Source organism: Cynoglossus semilaevis, chromosome 5 (genome assembly GCF_000523025.1).
Source record: "Cynoglossus semilaevis isolate Cse_v1.0 chromosome 5, Cse_v1.0, whole genome shotgun sequence".
Classification (NCBI taxonomy): domain Eukaryota; kingdom Metazoa; phylum Chordata; class Actinopteri; order Pleuronectiformes; family Cynoglossidae; genus Cynoglossus; species Cynoglossus semilaevis.
Window position 1 is genome coordinate 12,396,934 of NC_024311.1, and position 15,303 is coordinate 12,412,236.

The window sequence follows — 15,303 nt, forward strand, 5'->3', positions numbered from 1 at the left end:
AAAAAAAAAAAAAAAAAAGCATAGTCATTTATTGCATCATGGCACATGGTTGAATCAGATTTCATTTACCTCCTGTTGTCAAAACAGTGCATTGTGTCATTCATTCTTTCTATTGTATGACTGTATAAAGAGCATAATGTTCAACCATTCTTCCTCCATTTTAGGACAGTGATGGCGACAAAAGCGATGACCTGGTGGTGGATGTTTCCAACGAGGTATGACGGCACATGAACAGAGTGGTTCAGTCACATTCCAGGGTTAACACTGAATTAAGAAGTCTTTGTGATCTCTCTGTGGTAACCTCAGTGTGTTCCACTGAACTACCAACAAAAAGTCTGTCACTTTTGGTTGAATTTCATAAGAGAGTCTGTGTGTGTGTGTGTGTGCGTGCCTGTCTGTGTGCGTGTGTGTGTAATAGTGTAAGCAGACTTGAGTGTATTTAACTGTGTTTGCACACGAGGCCCAAGTTTGTTTGACCTGCATGTACATGCCAGTGGCTTTCCTCTGCTCTGTTTGTTCACTCCTGCTCTGTGTGTGTTTCCTTTAACTGTGTAGGATCCAGCCACCCCACGAGGCAGCCCAGCTCACTCTCCTCCGGAAAATGGCCTCGATAAATCACGAGTCCTAAAGAAGGATGCCGCCCCCAACAGCCCCGCCTCTGTTGCCTCCTCAGGCAGCACGCCGTCCTCCAAAGCAAAGGACCACGCCCATGTGAGTGTGAGGGACGCACTGAAAGTCTAGAGATGATGAAACAAGGTGGTTAGAGTGGAGGGGCTGATGGGGGAAGTGACAGACTAAAGGGCAGTTGTCAACTGAAGTAGGTGCCTGTGTGAAGGGCCTATGAACAGTGGCTTAGTAGTGGGCTGCTACGAGGGGCTTTAAGGAGGCAGGAGGTGGATGCACTCTGAGGAAATCAAACCCTCAGGCACAGTTCTCTCAATCACCTTTATGGTTTACCCAATAAATGGTCATTTCTTCTGCCTCGGGCAGAGGCCGTAAATAACCCCAGGACAGATTAGCAGGGGAAGAGCTGTCACCTCCACAGACTGTGACTCATCATCTGCTCTACGATCAACCCTTTTCTCTACAGCTTTACCTCTCACTAACAAGCTTGGTTATAGTCTTTTACATGGCGTTTTACATTATATTTCCACCAGGGATAAGAATAGATTTATTGTACACATCATACTTCCCCTGGCACCTGGCCTGACTCACCCTTCATTAATGTGTCACCAACCTAAAGCTTGATCTTGTTCTGCATAGGAATAAAATAGATTGTTCTGAAAAAGAGTGTTTGGACCTAACCTTGGTGGTGTAGACCCTCTTAACAAGCTTGACTTTGAAGCTAAAGGTAGATGACCCCTTCATTGACATTTGGCTCTAATTAAATGTCAGTTCTAGGTTAGTCTTCAGCCTGCTCATGCATTTTTTCTGCTAGTGGATTTTTTCTTCTTCTATTTTAACATGAATGGTGTTTCATTTTTAAGTAAGGTAAAAATAGGTGGTCACACATTAATCAAAGAGCATTTGTGTTACAGAATGACAAGTCGTCTACACCGAGCCTGAAATCTAACACACCAACCCCAAGGAATGAAGTGCCAACACCTGGAACCAGCACCACTCCAGGGCTGCGACCCCTCCCTATGGGTAAACCACCTGGCATGGAAGCTTTAGGTACATTAACAACGAATATTATTATTTGTTTAGGTCTGGTGCTTTCTGGGTATAATAAGTAAGATTAGGATTTCCAGAGACTGGTAATTAACAAAACATTGACTTTTCATCTTTGTATACAGTATTTGCTACTCCCCCTGGCAGGCTAAACAAAACAATGAAAAAAGTAATCATAGTCATTTTTGTTTTTCATTCTTTGGTGTTTCATTGACAGGTGAAATTTAGTGTTTTAATGGAAATAATACAGCAATACAAAATGACACAAAGATCAGGATATCTATCTCACAATTTACTTACTCTGTGAAACATGGGCCTGTTTAGATAAACACATGCTGCTATACTCACAGGGATTGAAGAAACACAGATCCTTTTTAACAGTGTTTTTGTTGTTTTAATTGCTATCTGCTGCCACCTAATGGGAGAGTACTTAATTGGTCTCCCACTCTCACCTAGACGAACAAAGACAAATTATTTGCACTAATTAAATAGTAGTGGTAAGATGGATTAAGTGAAATTGGATGATTTCCCACGGTACACCTGATGATTTCTGTGAGGTACTTTTAATTTATAGATGTAACAAAGTAAAAGGCTGACCATAGTCATCAACAATCATTTAATATTTACAACTAACATATAATTATCTCAGCCAAACTCTTAAATGTGATTCTGCAGCTGCTCCTGCCCTGCGTACACCCCTGTCCATTGCTGGTTCCTATGCCACTCCATTCGCCATGATGGGTCCTCATGAGATGAATGGATCTTTGACCAGTCCCGGAGTTTATCCTGGTCTCATCTCACCTCAGATGAGTGCTGCAGCTGCTGCCGCCTACGGACGCTCACCAATTGTAATTATTTTTTATGTCTGTATGAAGTTTGTGACTCTGTGTTTGATATTAGACTTTTTATTTAACTCAAGCTATTTGCTGATTGTCTTTGAAAAAGTTTGTCTGGTTCCAAGTTGTGTGTGTGTGTGTGTGTTCATGATGACTGTACAGAGACAGTCCTGCTTTTCTACTTTTGATGTCTGTTGAGCATTCCTAATGCTGAAAAACCTGCCTCCAAAGCCTTTTTTCTTGGAGTCTTGTACAGAGTGTGTTTGTGATTAGTGAAACTTTGTATGCATTTGTCAAATATTATGTTTTTCCATAGTGCTCATGTGGAGCAAAGTTGACAATTTGATGTAATCTATTTGGGCTAGTTTAGCACAGTGGTAGGATTCCAGTCCCCAATCCCAGGTTGGGTTGCATCAGAAAGGGCGTCTCGTGTAGAAACTCTGCCAAACTATTATGTTTATTCTCTCTCCCTCCTTATTTATAAAGTTTATTGATTAAAGTCTTTGTTTTTTTTTTGCTTGTGTAGGCAGGATTTGACCATCCTCATATGAGAGCTCCAGGGCTGCCGACGAGTTTAACTTCAATTTCTGGAGGAAAACCGTAAGTTTTTCTGTTATTCTCCTACAGTAGCAAACATTTCTTGCAAGCAAGGTCATTTTAGAGGTTAACTAAGCTGAAATTGACCACCCTTTCTCCTGTCTTTGCAGAGCCTATTCTTTTCATGTCAGTGCTGATGGGCAGATGCAGCCTGTGCCCTTTCCCCCAGATGCCTTGGTAGGCCCAGGCATCCCACGCCATGCTCGTCAGATCAACACTCTCAGCCATGGAGAGGTGGTGTGCGCTGTCACCATCAGCAACCCAACACGTCATGTCTACACTGGTGGCAAGGGCTGTGTCAAGATCTGGGACATCAGCCAACCAGGAAGCAAGAGCCCAGTGTCTCAGCTTGACTGCCTGGTAAATACATATTATTTAATGTCACAGATTAGAAGAAAAGAAATGAAAATATGCCTAAAATGTCTTTATGTAGGCTCTCAGTTATCCAGGCCATTTACTCCAAAGCAGTTAATGTAGGAAGAAGGCAACTGTCTTGGTTTCTAGAAGATGTTTTACTTCTTGTTCATGTTGGCAAAGACACATTGCCCTGGGCTCTGCTGTAAACATCGGGAACCGACTCGCACTGACCTGTATCTCTGAGTCTCATGACCAACTGGACGTCCAGTTGCCTAACAGAACTTTTCAATCTTAAATTAGACAAACTCCAAAACCCAGTCTACTTCAAACCCAGCAACACCCTGTGACAAAAAACAGTTCAGCCTAATGGAGAAAATATCAGAGCACAAACAGAGCAATATTGTGTATATTGTCTGACATCAGAGAAACCAACAGTCAACTCTTCAGGTCAGGACTCAGCTGTTCATCCACATCTCATGGTCAAATGATGGAAATGAACATATTCTTGTTAGAGAAAACGTAGTTTGAAAGACACCATCTTTTAGCCTCCCATACTCCCATGGGACTCAGCCCCCCTTTCACACCTTGACCCAGGTGATCACAGCATCATGCCATTAGGTCAGGGCGCAGTCACCTCCTTTGTCTTGTTATGATGACTCTCTTTTCAGGTATTCAGCCACTCTGAGGGCAAAATCCCAGAATTATTTCAGCAGTCAGTTAGACCTGAAGAAGCTTCTTGAATGAAGAAGTGAAATGTCTTATAGAAACCAAGACAGTCCAGTTGCCTTCTACCTAACTGCGTTTCACAAAATTTAGTTCAGGTCTAGATTTTTCTGAAGGTCTGACTGATAAAAAATATTTCCAATTCAGCAAAGTGTCTGAGTGCGGCACTGAAATAGTCCTTAGTGAGGGGAAAAGCCTGCTGAGTAATGATTCTCTGATTGGCCAACCCTGTCTGCCATTACCCAGCTCATTACTTCCGTCCAACTGTCTCCATATCTCATTTTGATACCGCTGCTTTGTGATGCCCATCTCATATGGCCTCAAACAGCCCTGAGGTGTGTCCAGAGCATAAAGCCATCAGGGTGCTGCTCTGATTCAGCCAGAACTTCCACCGTCCTATTGATCTCCGTCTTCCTGCTCTCCTGGAGCCTGGCCAACAACTACAGCAGCAGCTCTGGGCTCCTCCCCTCAGCTGACGTTCACATCTTCACTGTGGTCATGACATTTGGCTCCTTAAAACGAAAACTCCTCAGAATTTGAGATCAATAGATATAACTTGACTAAAACAAACACGTGGCCTAGCTTTTTTTTTGTGGAACCAATGTGTAATAAAACCCTTACTTTAAGGAGCTTAATATATAATAATAATAATAATAATAATAATTTACTTTTTATTTATAAGTAATTTACTAAAGTACATTACAGGTAAATGGCCTTGCGATCTCCAGACCATGACACGGCCTTTTGTTTGTCTTCTATAGAACAGAGACAATTATATCCGCTCATGCAAGCTGTTGCCTGATGGACGCACCCTAATAGTGGGTGGAGAGGCCAGTACGTTGACCATCTGGGACCTGGCCTCCCAGACGCCCCGCATTAAAGCCGAGCTCACCTCCTCTGCTCCTGCCTGCTACGCTCTGGCCATTAGCCCGGATGCTAAAGTCTGCTTCTCCTGCTGCTCTGATGGCAACATCGCTGTGTGGGACCTTCATAACCAAACCCTGGTTAGGTGGGTGTTAACTTCAAAAGAACTGAGAAGTTGTCATTGCCTCATTTTCCAAAGGCTCTCTCACCTGTTCCTGTCCTGATTCCTGGACTTCTGTTCTGTTTCAGGCAGTTCCAGGGCCACACAGATGGAGCCAGCTGTATTGATATCTCACATGATGGGACCAAGTTATGGACCGGAGGACTGGACAACACCGTCCGATCATGGGATTTAAGAGAGGGGCGACAGCTCCAGCAGCATGACTTTACCTCACAGGTACAGAACATTGGTCAACTTCCAAATGTCAAGAAGTTGGATGTTTGAGTCTAAATAAAAGCAACTTTAGCACTGCACTTGTAGAGAGTTCTCATCACTAAAAACAAAGTGTTGCTCTGGTGTTTCCTTGTTAAGTAAACTTTGTTTTAGACATTGCCCTAGGTTGTCTAAAAGCTGGGAAATTAAGTTTTATATGTGAATGCTCCTGGAGGCTTCTGTTTAATGTGTTGTTACCTGAGCATGTGTCTACTTTAACTGTACATTATGGTGCCTGTTGAACTATTGGTAAGATCAAAGTCATATATATATATAATATATATTAAATATATATGAACATTCAGTTCTCCAGGTAACAGTTGATATTATGGTCAGTCATCCCTGGCTGCAAACTGTCTTTTATCCTACTTGTGAAGTGATGCTCACACTGCTCTGTGCTCCAACTGTTCCCTGGTTGCAGATCTTCTCACTGGGCTACTGTCCCACTGGAGAATGGTTGGCTGTTGGCATGGAGAGCAGCAATGTGGAGGTGCTTCATCACACCAAGCCTGACAAGTACCAGCTGCACCTGCATGAAAGCTGCGTCCTCTCGCTCAAGTTCGCCTACTGTGGTGAGAAGACTGAATTCAAACGCTTTCACCAGTTTAGCAGACACCAGAGAAACAGAGTAGACAGTGAAGCGACTGCTGATGAACAAACACAAACCGCCTTGTTCACAATAATTATAGTCATGAAAATAGAACTTCAGACAAGGAGGGAATAGAATTCCTCAGATTCCATGGGTTTTTGCTACAAAGAATCCAAACAAACTAAATCCTGAGCTCATCTGACCATAGAACATTCTTTTGTTCTCATTTGCTTTTTGTTCCATCCCAGAGAACTTTAGGTCCAGTGGACAGGATGGACGGTTCTTTTTTTTGTCACAGACAGAAGTCACTCACTTATAGTGACAACATACATCAGGATTGACAGCTGCTATTTATGTTTAAGTACAATTTAGAAGTATGAAGTTGATGGTCTGTCAACAGCAGTTTACCTCCACTGCTGACTCCATGTTTTTATACAATTCCCTGTAAATGTGACAGGTCCCAGCTGCCAATTCAAAGATTTGTAGGCGTGTTTTTTTTTTCTTTTTCTTTTGGTTCACTAACTTCTCTGGAAAATTCCACTTGAATCATTCATCAATTCATTCATTAACAACATGTTTAAGCGAAAAACTTGGATTTGTTTACTTGGCTGAGTTTGTTATCAGTGAATGTGACTGTTGCAGTGGTTGACTTTGAAACATTTCCTAGAGATAGCAGATGTTGCAACATTTAATAATGTTTGGTAACACAGCAGTAATAGTGTAGTTGAAATCCATTAATATCAACACTGGATCTCCATATCAGTAGGACAACAGCAGTCACATGACCTATGTCTATTGGCCATAAAATAACATCCAATTTTTTTTCAGCCTTCTTACGAGCGTCCTCTGAGATTTCATTACAACACCAGTTTAGTCTAAAAACCTGAATTACACTTAAATCTTGATGAAAGAACAGGGAGGCTGTTGTTGTTCAACGTTGTACAACTTCAGATCGTTCCGTCTTCTGAGCAGCACAGCTGCTCTCAGGCCTGTGTCTCAGAGCACTGAAGTTTACTGGGGGCCTTATTATCTTTTCATAAAATAAATCTCACTGGTATTTCTTTTCACAAACCTCCACAGCTGCAGCTTCAGCAGCAGCAGCACTCTGATATGGCTGCTGTTGCAGAACTTGTCAACTCTAACAGTGTTTGGGAGTAATTAAATAAATGACAACCCGTCAGTTGGGTTATTAATGAGGAAGTGATTCAAATAATCATGGGTGTAAATGTGTGATCATCTGATCATCTTCATTATGGGCTTTTTATGATTATTAATGTCATGACATCTTTTATCAGTTTTTTTGTAAGGGTCGTGTTAGCTGGTGGCTATGCTAATGTTTGCGGTTGTAGGTTAATGAGAAAATAGATGGAGGTCATTGTAGAGAATCTACTGTATATTTATTGTCAAATGATTGTTAAAAAAAAACCTCTCGTTTCCGTCTGCAGGTAAATGGTTTGTGAGCACAGGGAAGGATAATCTGCTGAACGCATGGAGGACTCCTTATGGAGCCAGCATATTCCAGGTAAACACACACACACACACGCGGGGTTACAGGCAATGTTACAGAAAACATCATATTTTCAAAAGTAAGTAAATCATTTAAGTAAATGTGATTGAAAAACAAATATGCAGGAAATGCACACATTTCCACTGCTAGGGTTAGTGTGTTGGCTCTCTGGGGTCATAGCACATCCTCTGTCATTATGGCAACATTACTGACTTTATTAAAGGGGGCACTGTGGCTCACTAGGTCAAGCAGTTCTCTTACACGTGGAGGTTTGTGGTTCGATTTCAAATTCTACCTCTGCACTTTGAGTGGTCATCTTTGAGTGGTCATCAGGACCATATATATATATATATACATATACATACATATATATATATGTATGTATGTATATATATATATACACACACATATATATGTATATATGTATATGTATGGGCAGACTGTGGCATGGCGGTTAGAGGACCAGGATTATAATCAGAGGTTACAGTTTCAATTCCAACTCCACACCACACTGCTGCCGTCTCACCGGTCAATGGAGACAAAAGACAAACGAAGCTGCTTTTTGTTTTCTTTTTCCATCATACCTGTTCTTTTGACTTGTGACTTGTTAATCTTAATTTATCTTAATCCACTGCTTTAGTTGCCCTTTTTTTTAAATTTTCAATTAGTTATTTGTCATACATTTGATCCAAGTGTAATTATATATATATATATGTTTTGTTTTCAGTCGAAGGAGTCGTCCTCTGTCCTGAGCTGCGACATCTCAGCAGACGACAAATATATTGTGACAGGGTCCGGTGATAAGAAGGCCACCGTCTATGAGGTCATCTACTAAGGAGAAGACTCTCTGCTGCTCTGCCTCAGCGTTTCTACTGAAAAGACTCTTCTTTTCCCCCTGACATCCAATCGTGGACTACAACAAGACAACATGTGGAACTTAACTGTTGGAAATCATGGAATCTGTTGGTCTAAGGATGCTTTTGCTGGGAATTAGCTTTTTTTGACCATGTGTTTTTGAGAGGGTTTTTTTTTTCTTTCTTTTGTGGGTTGCACTTTTTTTCCTCACTTTTTTCCTCGACTCAGAGTTTTGGGTGTATTCCCTCGGAAGCAGTGCTTCATTTCTGAAAAAGTTTCCTCAAACTTATTGTGAAAATTGTAAATACTGGAATAAATAAAACATTTTATATATAAGATTATATATTTTCATCTCCTGGGTGTACTTGTGACGATTTCTGACCCGCTCTGTCTCCTGTCTAATGATGTTACAGATACGTACAGTAGACGAAGTAGAACTTTTTAACCTGCTACTTATTTGATTTTCTTGTAGCACATTATCTGTCTGATCCTCTCACAAACGGACCGAGGGATGAGACGCTCTTAACCAGAACATTTGGACTGAGTCCTCAGACAGAGTCTGTGCTGGTCTGGACCACGATGGCACCGAACAGGAAACTGATCCAGGGAGGAGATGGATGTAAATCCTCATACAACACACAATTTTCAATCTGATTAATCACAGGGTAGCTGTGGATTATTATTATTAATTGTGATTGTATTTAATCATGATTAATCGTGATTAATTGAGATTAATCAACATTCCTAACGTTTTATTTCCCCTAACAGCAGATATGAATACATTTGTGTATGTATATATATATATATATATATTTATATCTATCAATATAAAAATAGATGGATATAAATATATATACATTTATATTGATGAGCCCTGTTTCCCGGTGTATCATGGTTCCCTGTGTCTTGGCATGTTTGGTAATGGGAGATCAGTGTCGGTGTTTAATGTTTAGCCTAACCCTCAGACCTCAGCTGGCAGAAGTGCAGCCGCTAACTGAATGCCAACGGGCTTCTTGTGAACTTGAACAGTGTGGATGTTGACTTGAACCCCTGATCTTTCCCAGACTACGGTCAAACAGTACAATCTGCACTATTGGAACCCTTCTGCCCTGGTATCTTATCTTTATTCCTGGAATATGTTTGGTGGACTGTGATGTAGAGGGCAGATCGAACTTTGACCTGATTGCTCTCTGTCTTTCTAGAAAAAAAAATGCTCAGTGCCTGTAAGTGCTTGTGAAGTTACAGTGGGAATACAAATGAGTTCAGTGTCAGCATTGATTTCAGGAGAAACGAGTGAATAATGAGGTTTTTACCCTGTGCTCCTGAGCAGGTCAGCAGAGGGGGAGAAATGCAACCTTCCCTCGGAATCACACCAAAGTATGTAGCAAATGCTGTCAGCACTGAAAAGAAATGTACAGTTGTCCATGAATAAATAAACCTGTTTTTGTAGAAAGGCAGTTTTTATTGACCTGCTGGCATCAGTTATAACATTTGTTGTTTGATTAGTTTCTAGGACAAACTTTAGTTGGTGAAAACATTAGTTTGAGTTTCGAGAAGAAAAAATATTGACTTTTATTCTGTTTTCTTCTAGGATGACCCTCTCCATTAAGGTTGGTGTGTCGACCCGAGGTAAACCTCCCCAACACTGAAACATGTCATTTACAAATAGTTTTCAAAAAATCATCTCTGATTGTACAGTTCAGTTTGCAAAACAAAACAGTGAAGGTATAAGTATGTAAGACTGGTGGCCAATCAGTACACTGGGATCTACCTGTAGATCACAAGGGGAGTGCAGGTAGATCATGAGCAATATAAAAATATATATTCAGATATGTATGTGTGCATATATGTAGATGTATATGTGTGTATGTACACATATATAAAAAATATATATGTATTGTGATGTGAGCGTGTGCAGTGAACATAGTAGCAGAAATCCTTTCTTCTTGCAGTAGATGCCATTGTCCTTTCTTCTAGATTCTCTTCCTAATGCGACCCTCCTCACAGGGTTGGGAGTTGGGGGCAGAGGCAGACCTGTTGGGGTAAGTTAATAATTACCTGATGTTTTTGAAGAATTACTCTGATGTCCACCAGTGCATTAATGAAACAAAAGGAGGAGTGAGACGAGACACTCTGTACACGTCCTCCTTTTACATTTTTGCTGAGACACTGCTATCAAGGCTAAGCTAACTTGTCGTTACAGCCTCACTGTATGAACAGATAAACAAATGACATGATAATTCTGCAAATTTGTTATTAAAGTATGTATTAGTGATTGATTGGATCCTTCTCCATCCAGTGACATTCCAGGGAACTTTTCTTGTTGGAGGTCTGACATTTTGGACTTTGTTTTCTGGACCACGCAATAAGTCATCTGACAGGAGTGGAGGTGGGAGGACGAGACTCAACACAACTAACACACACACCGAAGGAGAGAGAGAGAGAGAGCGCACCAAACACCAGGGACACCTTCAGAGAGAGAGAGAGAGAGAGAGAGCACCAAACACCAGGGACACCTTCAATCACACTCAGTTCTCACTCCCACACAGACTTTTATGATTTCAAATCAAAATCTTGAAATAAATTTGAGTGTAAAACAAAAGTCACATCACACCAAAAACACATGAGTGTCAGCTGCAGCATGGTGCAATTTTGTTACTGCATTTATTAATGTCCTGTTAGTTCTGATGACCAATGTAGTACTGTGTATACTGTACTGCACGTACTAAGAACTACACGTATGGGAGTCCTGTGTTCATCTGTGACACTGCTCTCAGCAGTCGTCCTTCCCTTCTTTCTCTCCTTTCTCTTTTTCTTCGTCTCCCACGCCGTGTTCCACTTCCTCACTCTGCTCCCACCACAGGAGGTGAGTGCTTTCATTTTCACATTTGTGGGAGTGCTGGCCGTGAGGCTGTGATTTCTGACTGTGTGGAGGAGAGAAGGCGTCACAGAGAGAGAGGAGAGAAAGAGAGGGAACAATAAACCTAATCCTGTTTTTGGACTGTGACTCCATGAAGTCACCTCCAGGGATCAGACCACTGACATTACTGCTGTAAGGCTGCAGTTCCCAAAGTGTGGGGTGGTCCCTCCTTGAGGACGCAGAGCTATTTCAAGGGCCATGACAAAGGCATACAAAACATTGATCAAAGCTGGGCCTTGAAAAAAGAGCTAGAAGTCACAATCTCATAACTGCAGAACTGAATTTTAAAAATGGACACAGAGAGGGGGGGCAGTGGGGTGAGGTGGTGGGGCGTTAGGGGGAATTGTCTACCTTGAATATCATTCACATATATACTGTGTTCTTCAAGTTCTACAACTTTGACTATTGATGTCACGTATTTGCTTCCACTACAGGGCGCCCTAGTTGGGTCACGTGTACCATCGTTTGAGAACCAATACCTTCGTACCAGGTAAGGATCTTTTCAGACCTTTTGATTTTCAGTGTGAATGAAACGTGTTTTTCTTTTTGACTAACTCCTACACTGATCCTGGGACGCAGTACTACGGCCACATTGTTGATCAAAAAGATTAAGTCAAACACGAGATTTAAGTCATAAATTTATATAAACAACATCTGAATCTTGACTTTTGTTCAGTTTCCGTAGTTGAGACACAGCGTGACCTGCCCAATGAGTTTTAAATTTTAGCCAATTATATTTTAACCTTCACAAATTAATGAACAGAATCGACATGTTTATTTAATCACCCCAGCCTTCTGATGAAACGGTTTACTGTACCATCGTTGTTGAACACCGTATCAGTTCCTCTACAGTCGGTCCTTTGACACCTCTATCAGACCGACCCAAGGATCCCCAGAAGCAGACAGTCCTCTCAGGGTGTCCTTTTTTCTGAGAGCAACACATACAAAATTTGAGGAGCTCTTTCCTTTCTCTATCATTTACTGGATAACCAAGTGTTGGTGAAGAGCACAGGGAGATTAAAGGGAGGTCGTGTGGACGGACAGAGAACTGCGCTCCAGCTCCCAGGGATCATTTACGTCTCTTTGATAGAACTGAGTCCACACTCCGTCTCCTGACCCTTCCACAAGATGAGACGCTTTCATCAGTGTCTGCTGGACACAAGGGCCCACTCAGAATCACAGGCTCAAATTAGAAGACATTTTGTGGCTTGACGTGTGTGTGTGTGTGTGTGTGTGTATTCAAATTCAATGCTTTTACTGTTACAAGAGCCTTTCTTTGATCTGAGATCACACAGACTTGGAGAACAGTACTTACACCGGATTTTGGAGACAAGGCTTCACTAATGCACGAGGGGAGAGAGGAGAGGAGAGGAGATGGGAGGAGGGGAGGTGATGTCCTGCTTCATACGAGAACTTCAGTTTTATAATAGACAGAATTGTTTTTCAAGTTTAGCCGTGATTTGTCTTGATTAATTAATTTACCAACATAATGAACCATAATTTATTATGATCATTATTATTCATAATTAATCTACATTAATCCACTGCTGCCCACTGTGATTAATCAGATTAAATATTTTATCTGGACTCAGTACTAACCACTAAGTTATTGAACATTTCAGTGAGGGATTCCTTTTGCCTTCTCAGTTTGTCTTGTTCTCAGTTTCATACAAGTTTTCAGCATATTGTATTCTACACATCCATATTGTATAGCTATCTACCTATCTAGTTATCTATCTATCTATCTATCTATCTATATATATATATATATATATAAACAAACATATAAACAGTTGAATCTGATTCAGGTGTGTGATGTTTGCCTTTTAGTCTGATCACCAGTACAACCAGTAGGTTGAAGTACTTTCTAATGAGCTGCACTGAAAGGTGTTGTGCTCCTCTACACACACAAGTACATATTTGAACCTGTGAACCTCCTACAACAGGCTTACGGGGTAAATTGCCTACATTTAACGAGTGACTGCTTTAGAAAAAACATTATTCTGGAACTAAATAGAAACAATTCCACTTGAAAGTGAAACCCCATCATTAGTGACTCCCTGACTTTAAACATGGGATTAATTAACTTTTTATTAGGTTCCTTATTAGGGAATGTGGGGGGGGGTAATAATTGTTTTTCTCTGCATTTTATTTGTTTTGTGTTTCTGTTTCACTGCTAACAGTCGATGCTTTTATAGCCAAGGTGAACGCGGAGGTTTCCGAGCTCAGCAAAGCAAATAATTGGTACAAATGTGCCATTAGCACAGTGGGGTTTGGGGAGGGGGGTGTGGGGGGCACAAATGTGAAGTAGAACTAATGGTGCAGGATTAGAAACAGTTCGGTCCTCGCTATGAATAAAGATCACAACCAAAACTGTCTCCGCACAACTAGCATGGAGAGGGTTTGAAAACAATTAGATGCACTGTGACATCATGAGTAGAAATATTTGGCTATTGCTACTTAGTGGTTCGTTTGTTCTTTCAGATCTGACGGTGATGCTGTTTGATCTCAGAGTGCTACCACGGCATTAGAGCTGCTTCTACCACTCTTAGGTCCAAGGTCCAATCGTGGACAGTGATGGAGGCCAGGCTGAGTTGGTGTGTACGGTACAGGCAGAAACTCTCATCTTTAAGGTGGTTGTAAGCACAGTTTTCCAACACTGACAGTGAAGTTTCTTGGGCTAAAAGTTAGCGAACACTTCTTGGAGTCTGCTCTTAGCTGATGACTTCTACAAATAGAGTTTAATATTTCCCTGAAGGAGTTTGAGATCTCAAGCTACTTAAAAAGTGTGTCTTCCATCTTATTCATTCAGTCGACCCAGTAATCCCCAAGCTGTTCGTTCTACCTGCTTGTGTGTAAACACACCTTTGCTGTCAGTGTTTATATCCTGAAACCCTGCTTAACAACTGCTACACAGCAAACACTGAGTTAAAAGACACACGTTTATCTGATCAAGTTTTAATAAGACTTACCTTAAGCTATGCTAGTAGATGTTTGATTTTAAAGCATGGCAATGTCTGTACTGTGATGTTGTACAACTGGCTTTTTGAATGTTGTTGACACATGGTAAATGATTAGCATGATATTTTGAGCAAACAAACACTTGGATTAGTAGCTGTGGACTTTTCTTCCCTGCATTTCAGACTTTAAAGACAAATGAAGACCGGAATAATGGAATCAGGAATCTAACATCACAAAGACCTTCAACGCAGCACAACCAGACCAACTACTACTCCATTTTTTAATCTACAGATTGTAAGGTAAATTAATGCATTTTTATTTATTGTTGGGGACATTTTGTTCTTTAAGACTTTTTCAGAAAATGATGTGTTTTTGATCAAAAGTTGAAGTTAATATTCAGAAAGAAAATTCTGGAATTTCAAGCATAAAAACGCGCATATCTACACATTTTATGGCAAATTAGTGCATTTTTATTACTTTTTTGGATGCATGTTATTTTTTAACCCTTTTCAATTTGTTTTTAAATATTTTTTAGTTAAATTCAATTTTTTGAAGACTTCAGAGAATAGTGTTTGTTTTGATCAAAGGTTTACTTACCCAAAAAACCTGTATTTCTCTGAATTTCAAGCATAGAAATATCCAACATATTTTAAGGCATTTTAGTCTAAGGGTTCTGTCTGTGTACAGTTTTTATATACAGTATATATATCTCTTCTTTGTTTTCGATTAGGTTTTCCTGAGTGTTAATTTGGGAACAGATCATAACAGTGAGTGCATTTTTATTAATTTATGGGAATGTTTTATTTTTTAAGACTTTTTCAGGTAATTATTAGTATGGGATGTTGATACGACGAAGAAAGGAGGACCCAGAAGCAGACCACAGAGTAAACAAAGGTATGAAAGGTTTATTCTCCACCAGTATGTATATAAAAAGTCTCTGGGATGTGTGTGTGTGTGTGTGTGTGTGAGGGGGGGGGGGGGCGGGGGGAG

General features: G+C 40.7%; 1 protein-coding gene and 1 long non-coding RNA gene across 15 annotated transcripts in view; both read left to right on the forward strand.

Annotated features, from left to right (window-relative positions):
• LOC103379113 (transducin-like enhancer protein 3-B) overlaps window positions 1-9,881 on the forward strand; it is a 28,468-nt gene extending 18,587 nt beyond the window's left edge. For all 13 annotated transcript variants that reach the window (XM_025055487.1, XM_025055491.1, XM_025055488.1 and 10 more), the window contains 11 exons: window positions 165-215; window positions 556-711; window positions 1,539-1,674; window positions 2,347-2,519; window positions 3,034-3,107; window positions 3,215-3,464; window positions 4,946-5,193; window positions 5,298-5,445; window positions 5,903-6,053; window positions 7,516-7,592; window positions 8,305-9,881. In XM_025055487.1, coding sequence (XP_024911255.1) covers window positions 165-215; window positions 556-711; window positions 1,539-1,674; window positions 2,347-2,519; window positions 3,034-3,107; window positions 3,215-3,464; window positions 4,946-5,193; window positions 5,298-5,445; window positions 5,903-6,053; window positions 7,516-7,592; window positions 8,305-8,412 — 1,572 coding nt within the window. In that variant the 3' untranslated portion in view covers window positions 8,413-9,881. The remainder of the gene's footprint in view (window positions 1-164; window positions 216-555; window positions 712-1,538; window positions 1,675-2,346; window positions 2,520-3,033; window positions 3,108-3,214; window positions 3,465-4,945; window positions 5,194-5,297; window positions 5,446-5,902; window positions 6,054-7,515; window positions 7,593-8,304) is intronic.
• A 1,030-nt stretch (window positions 9,882-10,911) lies between these two features.
• Window positions 10,912-15,274, forward strand: LOC103379112 (uncharacterized). Of its 2 annotated transcripts, XR_521559.2 has the most exons (4): window positions 10,912-11,842; window positions 13,837-13,949; window positions 14,496-14,612; window positions 15,126-15,274. It is a non-coding gene; the product is annotated as an uncharacterized LOC103379112 (long non-coding RNA). The 2 variants fall into 2 exon arrangements; XR_003049690.1 differs by having other exon boundaries at window positions 14,496-15,274.
• The last annotated feature ends 29 nt before the right edge of the window (window positions 15,275-15,303 follow it).